This window comes from Tachypleus tridentatus, chromosome 1 (genome assembly GCF_004210375.1).
Source record: "Tachypleus tridentatus isolate NWPU-2018 chromosome 1, ASM421037v1, whole genome shotgun sequence".
NCBI lineage: Eukaryota > Metazoa > Arthropoda > Merostomata > Xiphosura > Limulidae > Tachypleus > Tachypleus tridentatus.
In genome coordinates this window covers 82,399,125-82,411,951 of record NC_134825.1, presented here as the reverse complement: position 1 = coordinate 82,411,951, position 12,827 = coordinate 82,399,125, and the positions used below count along the sequence as shown (strand labels likewise).

The 12,827-nt window shown below is 31.9% G+C and overlaps 2 protein-coding genes across 8 annotated transcripts in view; both read right to left on the bottom strand.

The window, feature by feature from the left end:
- The window catches only part of LOC143253711 (uncharacterized), a 36,754-nt gene extending 32,437 nt beyond the window's left edge, over nucleotides 1-4,317 (bottom strand). The window contains exon 1 of the mRNA XM_076507990.1: nucleotides 4,158-4,317. Within this exon, the coding sequence (XP_076364105.1) occupies nucleotides 4,158-4,218 (61 nt within the window). The 5' untranslated portion in view covers nucleotides 4,219-4,317. The remainder of the gene's footprint in view (nucleotides 1-4,157) is intronic.
- A 3,885-nt stretch (nucleotides 4,318-8,202) lies between these two features.
- Nucleotides 8,203-12,827, bottom strand: part of LOC143253685 (ras-related protein Rab-24-like) — a 28,947-nt gene continuing 24,322 nt past the window's right edge. For all 7 annotated transcript variants that reach the window (XM_076507972.1, XM_076507938.1, XM_076507947.1 and 4 more), the window contains exons 6-8: nucleotides 11,957-12,107; nucleotides 11,501-11,560; nucleotides 8,203-10,756 (exon numbers count right to left, since the gene is read on the bottom strand). In XM_076507972.1, coding sequence (XP_076364087.1) covers nucleotides 10,692-10,756; nucleotides 11,501-11,560; nucleotides 11,957-12,107 — 276 coding nt within the window. In that variant the 3' untranslated portion in view covers nucleotides 8,203-10,691. The remainder of the gene's footprint in view (nucleotides 10,757-11,500; nucleotides 11,561-11,956; nucleotides 12,108-12,827) is intronic.

Genomic DNA, 12,827 nt, shown 5'->3' with positions numbered 1-12,827 from the left:
CAACCATTTTGTTTGCTAATTCTCCAATATTGTTCTGTTTGTGCAATAAACAGCCCTTATTGTCGTTTATTTACACATACCCACAACACATTGAGAGAGGTGAGGTCATGAGAATATGGAAGCCAATCTGTCCACTAGGGACTACATTATTAAGAAAATCTTGAACCTTCCTATTGTAATGAGTAAGAGCATAGTTTTATTGGAAATAAAATCCATGTTCGGAAAGAATCAGGATAAATGGTGTTTAAAGCAGAGCCAATTTCATCTTGAAGCGTCTATAAATATTTCGATTAATTTAAGTTATTCTTAAAAGTTTAAGAAAAGGGCTAACAGTATTTTCACGTGCTATTTTAGATCAACCATGACTTAAATTACGGAGATTTTGCGTTTGGTCACATTCCATCTCATGCCTATTATATCGATACTTTTCTCTCTTTCAAAATGAAAATATTTAGTCGGAGAAGCAAATGCACCCTGCCACATTGTCGTTGTGATTCGGCGTCATGAATATTTCACAAAATTCATCTTGGGTCACAATTCCCAAGTTCTTTAATGAATTTGACACTTACATTGATGGAAATTATTAACCTCCAAATATCTGACCATACTTGTAGCATAACATGTCCATTTTGAGTGTGGACAGCTGTCGTATCTACAGAAACTACTGCAGCAACAGAAACGCCCTGGTGAATTTCATCAGCAGCATTTTGTGGTCGTCCTAAATGCGATCGATTAGCCACACTTCTCGTTTGAATATATTTATAGTTCTATCAGTGATGCAGTGAGCGTTCAAGATGAAATTCATCAGCGCTCTAATTAACTTAGGAAATTGAACCTCGAATTTTAGAGCTGTAAGTCCTTGAGGTTACTTTTGACGCCCCAAAAGGTGCATAGAAATTATTCTTATATTTTAATCAATGTCAAACGAACAGACATATCACAAAAATATAATACAGTATAAACAAAAAGTGGTCTATTTGTACACCTTAAAAATAGAGAATATGAATGAAAAAATATCTAAGAAAAAATTTATCAAAAGAACTTTCCAATAAATCTTAGAAAGCCTCCAAACAACACGAAACCGAAAAATTAATTCTGATAATCTTCACTTTTTATTTGCATGAAAAACCATACATGCATGGTGTATCTACGGGGATACACGGTAGAGAGAATACCTAGGCCACTCAGCATTATCATACTCTATTCTCAAAAAATACGAAAATGTACCCGTATGTCTATCATTATCAATATACACAAACCAATTATGCCAGAAAAATAAGATATAATATTCTACATTTATCCATTCAATTTTCAGAATCTTGCTGACAATTACACATACAGATGTTAAAAAGTAACCTGCGGTGACAGAGATGATGACAGTTGCTGTAAAAAAGATGAGATGCAAGATATTCATACTTCTAAGGTAATTCAGAATATGTGAACTGGTGTGTGACTTAACGTATGTTGTAGGGATTATGTTAGAGTTTTTATAATAGTATTAGATATATTACCTTGTCTTAATTTATTCCTATGTTACTTATATTTGATACCATTAAAATTTCAAATCAGCAGAATGGTTACTGGTTAACAAATACCTGTATAAGATACATGGTGAATATTATAGATATTTATTCGTTCTTAAACGAAAAAAACTACACAATAAGCTATCTTGTGCTCTGCCTAGGTATCAAAACATTATTTTTTACTGTTAAAAGTTCTGAAACTTACCGCTGAGCCATTGAAGACAACATCAATATTGTTTCAATTGAAACAAAAGGATTAAACTCAGCTTGCACTGTGTAAGAATCGTCATCAACGAAAAAGGCAAATACGGATGTTGTTGAAATGCTATTTTACTTTCTACTTGTAACAGCTAAATGAATCAGGTATGAAAATGAAGTGTTTAAAGATATTTTATAATTTTCTCAAGAAATGAAGAAAGGTCGACATTGAAAACAGACAAAAATGTTGGTTTAGTACTTAACAGTACTCGAGATTTTAAACCTGCTAAACGTTAAGTATTTTTACTCGTATAAAATTGGTTGGTTGGTTTGTAGTTAAGCACAAAGCCGCACAACACATTATCGAAACCCTATTTCTAGCTTTGTAAGTCCGCAAACATTCCACTGTGGGGCACACAATTGGTAGAAGAAAGGTTAATCAATGTACCAATTGTCTACAAGTTTATACGAGTTTTACATAAATATTTCAATTATTTTAAAATTGTTAATATTTATAAAAATTATAGTTCTAATGTTTAAATCGTTCCAGGTACATTAGTATTAGCGAAAGAAAAGGTTATATATTACAATATTTTGAGGGACAAATGGAAATACTGTTCAGTGTTTTATGAAGTTAAAGTTTGTTAGATCAACAAGTTAATCAATTTTGAATTCCCTTTTTTATCATATTAAATCTAATTTTTAAAACCTTGTCAATAGTACAATCCTCTTCTATACACTTAGACAGTTGGTGTATCTTTGTCAAAATATGAAAACACTTAGTGAAATATGCTAGTCAGTTAATGAATGTTCTCTAAATATTTGAACTGAAAAAAAGAACGGGCAATGTTTTAATAGTTATAACGAGTTTCAGAATCTTTCAAGATACTAAGTAATTCAATACAGAGATCATCAATGTTTCAAACCAACTTTAGGAATGTATTGATGAAAGAGGAAATACAATCAAATGTTTTACTCCTTTTAGAAATGCTAGTGGTCTGTAACATTTACTCTTCCTACAGAGATCGTGGGAAATTTTTTGTAATATTTCTACAAATAAATTGTTAGAAGAATAAAAATATAAATTCAATAGGTTTCTGTTATTTAAAATATGAATTTTGGTTAGATAGTGACCCAAAATCTATATATATCTTTGACGCTGCCAGAGAGATTAAATATGTAGGCCATCTTCTTTCACTTGCAGTGATAATGCATGAATTTTTCTTCTGGTGACCTGAAAAGTAATTCCCCCCCCCCCAACACTCTAAGATATTCGAACACTTGTCATGTACTTTTCCACTTCTGGTGGCACTAGAGACCAGCATCGTTACTCTAAGCCCCTAAAAGTAATGCCTGATACGCTATTAACTCCCAGAACATTTAAAAGGGAAGTCGTTTTTATCGTAAATCTATAAAGGTAATGCCTAATATGTTGTTAACGTCCAGTGATATTAAAACTCCTGATTAATTTCCATTAGTTTATTGTTACACATTCAATAAAATATATATTTTTTTTCCATCAAGCAGCTTTGAAATTAGGTAATTTTTTCTACTTACAATGCTAGTTTTGGTATTTGACGTGTTCTCCATTATCTCTTAATTTTATCTTTTTCCATGAATTTTTTTTCCGATTTTAGTTACTTTAACATTTCCGGTTACTTAAACTGCTGATAATTCCATTCATTGAATCTACTGGTCATTAATTTATTGCCTTCTTTAATCTTTAAATGACATGACTGTTAATTATCTCTAGTAGCTTCTGTTTTCTTGTCAAGTTTTACTTTGGTGATCTTTAACGTGCCAGATGTTTTCTTCATTTGCAGATTTCAACCCCATGTAACAAATTCAACAACAGTATTTGTACACAAGTCAGTTACGCGTAGGTAGAAAGGTAGAACCACAATAAACCTACTTTTATTACTGACTACACCTAAATATTATGTCATTGTTAATTATTTTCTAACGCCCTGAAAGATTCTGATTGAACACAAAAACTCCCTTTCTTTCAAAAGCTTTAACTCTGTTTTTCAAACAAAACAATAACTTTACTAGAGTGTTTAACATAAGTTTCTCAGATGCATGTTACAAAAACAGTAGTTCTAGCTGTTGTGTTTTTAGGGCAAAGCCTTCTTGGGTTATCTGCTGTATCCACAACAAAAAATCGAACCCTTAATTTTAGCGTTATAAGTCTAAAGACTTACCGCTGTCCCACCAGGGTACTTAGCTCTAGCTCTGGGCACACAAATCTCAACTCAAAACTACATTAAACATTTTATGATGGGAATTCATTCGCTCCTATACATAGAGAACAGGAATCAATAATGTAAAATAACATGTTAGGAAAATTCAGATTTTTACCTAGTAGACTACATCGTATTACAGCCTAACTCTAAAAAGAATGTCTGAAGTCCGACTAGACCGAAAATAATCACTTACCTGCTGATATGAAAAAAAGAAAACAAACGAGAAAATTGGACGCAAATTCCAGTAGGTTCATGTTCACGTGACGATTGAGACAGCACTGAGAAACACGTCTTTGGCACTCTCTCCAACTGCCACACTAAGTCACACTGACCCATTTAATATAACCAACCGACACGCAGCTGAGGCTCACTACCAGTCATAACGAATCGTCCAACCAAATTCTAAAACCTAGTTCTTACGAAAGTGCTTCTTACGAAGTTATGAAAAAGTACATTTTTTCATAAATTTTGTGTGTATAAAAATATGTTAATATTTATTGTTTTTATAAAACTGGCAGAGAGCCAAAAGTGAATTGAACATAATACCTCGAAAACTCTATACGTTTTTTGCTTTTTTTTTTTTATATAGAATGTAATTCATGTTATTTCCATGGTCGATTTAAAATGTTAGTTATCTCTTCAACCCATAAGTGACTTCTTCTTGACCGTGTAATCGCTCAACGAAATATGAACCGTTAGCATTCTTCCAAAAGGTCACAGATCCCCAAAATTACCTTAATATCTTGTTGATAAGTTAACTAAGTCTCCTGGTTGCACCATTTAAAAGCTGGGATAGTTTTAAACATTATTTATAACTTTGGTTTAAAGGTCCTTAAATCTCAAAATCATAGCATTATCTTATTCTTCTCATAACAAGTTTTATTAAGAAACCTGTTTATTATATTTGTGCGGAGAAATGTTGAAAAGGCAAATCATCTTATACCTTACAGGTAATGTTTGATATCGTTTCATCAATAACACTTATTGGTTTTAAGTTTTCTAGGTAATTCACCGTTGGATGGACAGGAAGTTAAAAAGTATTGCAAATGTGCTGAAACACTACTACTCAATGGTAGGTAGATCCTAAAAACATTAGGAAATATTGTTTTCTATACGTTTAGGCCTCAGTAACTTTATGAGGATGTTTTTTTGGTGTTTTTTTGCTACTTACTCTCTCAGGTATATTATAAAAGAAATGGCCCATGACAGTAAACACATGGTGAAGTTTATTTTTGATTTTGAATTTCGCTCAAAACTACACGTGGGTTATCTGCACTAGTCGTCCCTAATTTAGCATTGACAGGCTAGCAGAAAGGCAGGTAGTTATCACCATGCACCGCTAACTCTTCTACCAACGAATAGTGGGATTGATGGAACTTTATAATGCCCTCACGCCTAAAAGGGCGAGAATGTTTGGTGGAGTAGAGAATTAAACTCGCGACCTTCAGATTGCGAGTCGAGAACCCCAACCACCTAAAGTTAAAGAGAAACTTGTTTTTCCTCAAAGCATACATAATTATAAATGTACTTTATTCTTGACGATAAACCGGTTAATGTGACTTTTGTGAATTTGGCTAGTAAGCTTTAGTAGCCTGATTTGAAGTTTACTTATTTATTATAAACTAAGATGATGTAACTAAAAGTTTGTTTTTCCTAGATGTAAATAAACGCTCCTTTATCCCTGGTTTATTACTTGTAGAAAGTAGTTGCCCACGTAAGGTCACAATAATACTTTCGCATTTTCTTCTCTACGCCATTTAAAACGACTGTGTAGGATATTTAAATGGTTTTCGCACCCAGTGGAGGAAAACATGCATGATAGAACGGTACTTGTCAGAGTGTGCCTTTAACAACACTTACTTATATAACTTTACACAGATAAACTATTACAACTAGTTGTTAGCGATCAGAAAGATAATAAAAACTGACGTACTTGTATAACAGAAAGCCCACGAAGAACATCAAAAGAAATGTTCAACTTGATTTACCTTCCACAAAGCATTGGCAAGTATCTGTACAATTGTTTCCTTCAGATGAAACAATCAACGGATACGCATGTAACACTACATGCTGTTTTAGAAACAATAGCTAATTTTGTTTTCATTGAATGAACAAAATAAAGAAATTTAGTTTAAGAGGTCAGTGGTCTATAAAATATCCCATACTCGATACATACATGCGTTCACTTGGTAACACTTTACTACAAAGGATTGTCTCATTGTGTAATAATTATCTAAGTTGCTACTGTTAAAAGGTCACGGCACAATTTCACTTAACATAAATTACAGTGCTCAGGACCTGAACTGTTTTGTAAAAGATGTTTACTTTCATCCACAGTCATTATAAGACTTCAGCCAAGTAAGTAAATTAAGTAACACTGTCTAAAGGACTGAATTTTTGGCCATGTTTTGTTACTGTTGCTCCTAATGTTGGAAAATCATATTTTTATGTTCGTTAACAGAACTAAACACTATTCGTTCCAGTTGCAATAAAAAAAAGTTGTCAAGATTCAAAACAATTTCTTGTTTAAATTATTCTCTACTACAGTTTTAAAGATTTTGTCCTTTTATACAAGATGGCTATTTTGTCACATATTAGGCGTTATACACACACACACACACACAGACATATTTATCAGTTGACTTGTTAGTTTTTGAATTTCGCACAAAGCAACTCGAGGGCTATCTGTGCTAGCCGTCCCTAATTTTGCAGTGTAAGACTAGAGGGAAGGCAGCTAGTCATCACCACCCACCGCCAACTCTTGGGCTACTCTTTTACCACCGAATAGTGGGATTGACCGTAACATTGTAACGCCCCCACGACTGAAAAGGCGAGCATGTTTGACGCGAAGGGGATGCGAACCCCCGACCCTCAGATTACGAGTCGCACGCCTTACGCGCTTGGCCATGCCGGGCCAATTAGTTGACACTTATCTTCCTTGTTCTCGTTTACCGTACGTATCATACAGATTTAACCAATACTATGGAACTTCTGTCTGGAACAAGTTTTAGGTACAATATCTTAGACTACAGTTTTTAAACAAACATAACTTCATATCCCCGTATAAAAATATGCAATAATAATGTTTTATTTAATTGCAGGGAGAAAATTATTAATAATAATTAACGTGTAGTTTCACTATCTATTTATAAAAACTTGGTTCAACGTTATGAGGTCATTTAAAACAATATGAAATAATTATCTATATCGAAATAATTCTGGCATAAAAATAATCTTAGGTTCATTGACTGCTACTTCAGTATATAGCTGTCAAACACTGTCTCCTTTATGTAACCTCTATCTGAAGAATGACTAGTATTCTAAACTTTTTACTAGCCAGAAGTAGTGATGACTAGACCACCCTTTTTGGAATGTGTTCCACTGTTAAAAATGAACGTTAATTCAATTAACAAGAAACAATTTTATCTGGACATTTTTTTCACTAATTCACTTTTGAAACAAATCTATGGTAAAATGTTATTGAACGGAACTCTATGATAGAACCTCAATGAAACCTAAGAGTAACATTCTAACTTTAGCCATATCCCTGTCCTATGCATCACATGTGATTCATACGACATAATACAAAAGCTACTGAGTATCATATGTGATCTACAGCCACATTTATATGACATGTAGGTAATACTTATGCATTGGGCAATAGGAACTGGCTGTTTTGATTTAATGTATGAGATTCGAAGAGCTTCATATGATATTACGTGACACCCAAAGTGTTTGATAATTGAGAGGTTAAGAAGTCAATTAAGCACGTCTATGTAAACCATTCCAAGACATAAGACAGGGAAAAGGGTAAATGGCAAACAAGTGAATAGTGCTCAGTACCTTTGGTTGTTGGCCCGGCATGGCCAGGTGGTTAAGGCACTCAACTCGTAATCCAAGGGTCATGGGTTCGAATCCCCGTCACACCAAACATGCTCATCCTTTCAAATCTTGGGTACATTATAATGTGATGGTCAATCCCACTATTTGTTGGTAAAAAAGTAGCCCAAGAGTTGGCAGTGGATGGTGATGACTAGCTGCTTTCCCTCTAGTCTTACACTGCTAAAATAGGGAAGGCTAGTGCAGATAGCCCTTGTGTAGCTTTGCACAAAATTCAAAACAAATCAAACCTTTGGTTGATATTAAATTATCACAAGCACTTTTAGACAGTAGATTTTCCTCCCACAGGGGTAAATTGCAAACGACCCTTGTAATAAATCTCTAAAACTCAACATCAAGTTATCATCCTTTCATTTTAATAAACAATAAAAATTTAGTAAAAATAGCAAATACATGATTTCATTAAAAATATTAGCAAGTGATCAACAAATAAGACATATATAACTTCTATAAGTCCAGAAAGTGATGATAATGTCATAAATGATTGTACCAAAAATTATCCTTCATTACTTCATTCACTTGAGAACTATTCTTGACTACTGTGAATATAAAATATTCTTAAATAATACTTTTTAGACTAATTATCAATGTCAAACATGTGATCACTATGCTTAGTCAATTATGGTAGTTCCCACAAAGTTAGTTTTAACTTTGACTTTGAATAAACCTGAATTAATTGTGTTTAGTCCACTGAGACATACAACACTACTTTATACATTAGGTACAAAAAAATGGCTCTCTCTAAGTAACAGATGTATTTTTATGCAGCAGTAACATAAGACTAAAGATAATAAGTGTTCCTTAGGTAACTGACAAATCCTACAAAGTATGAATACAGTTACACTGACCGGTATGGGTTTTTCTCAATAATCAACAGATTATTTAAGTGTCAATTAACAGCTTACACAGTACCTTTAAGCACTGAATGGAATGAGGAATAATTGGATATCTACACAGATATAAGGTGAGCAGAAATTAGTTAATACTAGCTTTCTCTGTTATCAAATGTCTTCATCTTACATCTTGGTCAAACTGCAGTATTTTGTAATCATTGCTACAGCCTAAAATAAACCTGATAATAAAAGTTATAGATTAAAGCTGTAAAAAGACTTGAACATCTAAAAGCTACTATTGTAACTAGACTATACATGGTAGAAGCTTAATTAATAGATGTATTTTAAAATATGTTAGCAAATAGCAAATAATGAGGTGATGGACATCTTTCAAGTAGTGAATGTATTCTGCAAGAAAAACAAAAATGAGTTAATTTCTGGAAGATGTGTTTGGACAATAAGTACAATAGTTGAATGATTTAAAATAACCATAACCTTCATATCTGTAGAAAATAAGTTAGTCTCACATTTTTGTCTTACATAATCATGACAAAAAAACAGTAAATTTAAATGAATATGATCAAAAATACTTTCAGCTTTTAACTTTTGTCATCAAACCAATCACATCTAAAAAATTCAGTGGTTGTTTCTGAAAGAAATTGACATTAAATATTCAACTTATTAGCCAAAAATATTTTTATTAATGTTCTAACTAGGTTTCATTCATTACAAACAGACGCAACTAAAAAAACACCTGAACCCAAATAACCTTTTATTGCAGCTGTGTTTATTTGTACAACTGAGAAAATACCAACTTCATTTTATCCACTAATGGCTTCGTGTTCTTAGCTTATAACATTTCCCATTAATAAAACAAAACCTAGAGAGAACCTTCATTTTCAGAGATTACAAAAAAGTCAAGACAAGAAGAAAATTCATTTCTAACAATGATGTTTCTATAAAGTTACGATAAACATTCTTATTCATACAATATATGAGGAAAAAATAACAAAAACTTAACTTTTCATGAGCAACAAGTTAAATATTATTTTAAATAATTCTACCACTAACTTATTATTGTCCACAAGTATTGTTGAAATGTTTAATTATTTTGTTTACAATTTTGCATAGATAATTTGTTTAAAAAGTAGAAAAACGTTTAATAGTTGATATGGTACATAAAATATATTCATAGAGGTTACCACTACCAGTATTCACCCCTCAATTTAGAACCATGTTTCTCTCTGTAAGATCTAACATAAACACCCATCCTCTCTAAGCAAAAGAGATCTCAAATCCATTTCTAATTAAGTGGTTGTTGGAAAAGTTGTTGGGGAAAAATAAATCCAACTTCAAATTAACTTACAGAACAAGCAAAGGAATAAGGTACTGGCAGATACAGAGACACACACACACTCATTAAGTTATTGCACTATATCTTTTTTATGTCAAAAATGAACACAGATTCCCTGAAGATTTTAATCACTACTCCCTTAAGATTAGAAATAATGAAAGATGCATGTGTGTGTGTGTGTAAAATAAATCACTCCAAATTGTAGGTAAAAAAAAATCTCTCAAATTGCATATTTCTACAATGATTAATAACATTATACAAACTTGGATTTTCCAAGAATTACTTTCTTTTTATATGTCATGAAGAATGGCAGCAAGACATCCCAGTATTTTATAATATTAATAATTATATTTTCACAAGTAGTTTAAGTCAACATTTTCAATTTACTAAATAATACAAGGCACTAATATTACACAGCACTTGCTCAACATTTGCCACAATTATCCAATCCAGTTCAATCTGATCTTCAGTGGCAGACTTCAGTTCTCCTTGGCATCAACATTCTGTAACCACCTACATGTAATATGTTGACATTTCTATTCATTGTTCAAACACCTGATCTTCAACATGCTCTCTTTCTTTACATGAACTTAAATGATATGTACTGTTTAATACTTTATTCTTCCAACGTAGAATATTCTTAGCTTGAACAACAGAATGTAGACTTCTTTCTTGGACTTTCTAAAATTAAATTCTCATTCTTTTCTAAGAACAAAAAGGAAAAACAAAACTTTTAAAAATATTGATTGAAAATAAATTTTTACTGTCAGCTTCACCAAGCAAATATCTGGATCACTTATTTTTAATTACATTAAACTGTAGCATTTTTTTCTGAAAAGTTTCATGATAAGCTGTGGCATTGTTGATTTCAGATGATTCCTACAACAGTGACACACTAAACTTCAAATGGTCTGTACAATATAAACCAGAACTATCATAGTCACACAATTTATTGCAAAAGATAATTTTATGTTAAATAAATTGGGCATTCACTTTTCAAAAATCCAAAGCACAAAACATACTACAGTGTAAATTTTAGTTACATTTTATTTTTATTATTTGTTATAAAAAAAACAAAAACTAATTAAAGTGGGAAACAAATTAAACATAAAATGAATAGAATACTGAATTACTTTGTGTAAAAAATTGATGATATCAGTTTTATTAGCTTAACTCTATGAATAAAATTATTCCATAGCTTCAAATCATCCATAATTTAATCACAATATCAGCCACTGTTATTGAGTTAGAGTACCACAACTTGAACAAAATCATAACAGCTGAAGTTCAATATCTATATCAAAACCATAAAATTATTGGATAATTATTTAGTGTCCTAGAACAGTTTGGAAGAGAGCTTCAAAGCAGGAAACAAATGCTTACAAAAATTTCTGCTATGTATTCAACCAAATTTTATTTACAATATGTGAAAATCATTTGCATCAATACCTTTTGGAGAAGGTACAAGTTTTTTCACAAAATCTATAGCTATCTGCATGAACAGCTCCCCTGTGAACAGAAGAATATGGAACTATCAAACCTCACCATCTATTACAAATATCTACAGTTAATAGAATAGCAAAAATATTTTTTCAAATAAATCAGATTACTCATTCACAAAATATTATAACTGTAGCATTATTGTTTGTTTCAAAAGAGTTGTTCAATAAATGTAAAAATCATTTGTAAAACTAACGTAATTCCTATTAAAAACAAGATGAACACTTTTAAAGCAACAGAAAAGGTTAAACTGAATGTACTTCAACATTAAAACATGCTAATTGTAAATGGTAACTTCTATTAAACCAGATGGTGTTAGAAAACTACAGAGTATTCCTGCCCATTGATTACAAACATAAAGAAAGATATCTTAAAAACTGTTTGATGGATTCAACCAAAACTTACGAACACATTCCCCTGTCTTACTAGACGTTTCAAAAAGATTAGCACCAATATCATCAGCATAATCGGTAGTAGTGTGGTAATCAATCTTCCTGCATTGCCTATCCTCCTGAACTAAATCTTTTTTTGTTCCACATAGGTAAATCATACAATCCTAGTAAGCAAAACATTATTAATAAAACTGCAGAAAACACACACACAAAGAGAGAGAAAAAAGCCAATGCAATAACCCTCTGGCTGTGGATATGTCAAAGTGTATATGTAATGACATTCTGAAGATCTATTTGTAAAATTTAATTACCCTCCAGTAGCTTAGTGGTAGGTATGCAGAATTGCAAAATCAAAAATTGAGTTTCAGTAGCTGTGGTTGGCAAACCACAGACAGTCCATTACTTAGCTTGCACTTAACAACAACAAAAAAATAGCTATCATCACACATGTCAATAAAATTACCAACACAATGTAGCTTATAATTCATATTGTAATATGTGCTTTAATTTGAAAGAAAATATTTTTTAAAAAATTATTTTTTTATGTATCATATGGCATATCTCCTTGTCTCAGTAAATATATATTTCACCAATCACCACACAATGTTTATAGTGGTTAACAAATTACTCAGACATTTACAAGCTAGAATATAAAATTAGAATCTCCAACCTTTTTGATTTACTGAAATATCAACATATCTTACAAACCCACTAGGATAGCCCCTCCCACTACTCCATTCTTCTGAGACTCTTTTGTTTACACATGCCTACACATTTATAAGAGATATAGAAAAAGTACATTCCAAACTATGTAAGTCTGACAGTCATTTGTAATCATCTTGAAGGAGATAGTTTGTAATTTTACTAGAAATGTTAAAGTCTGT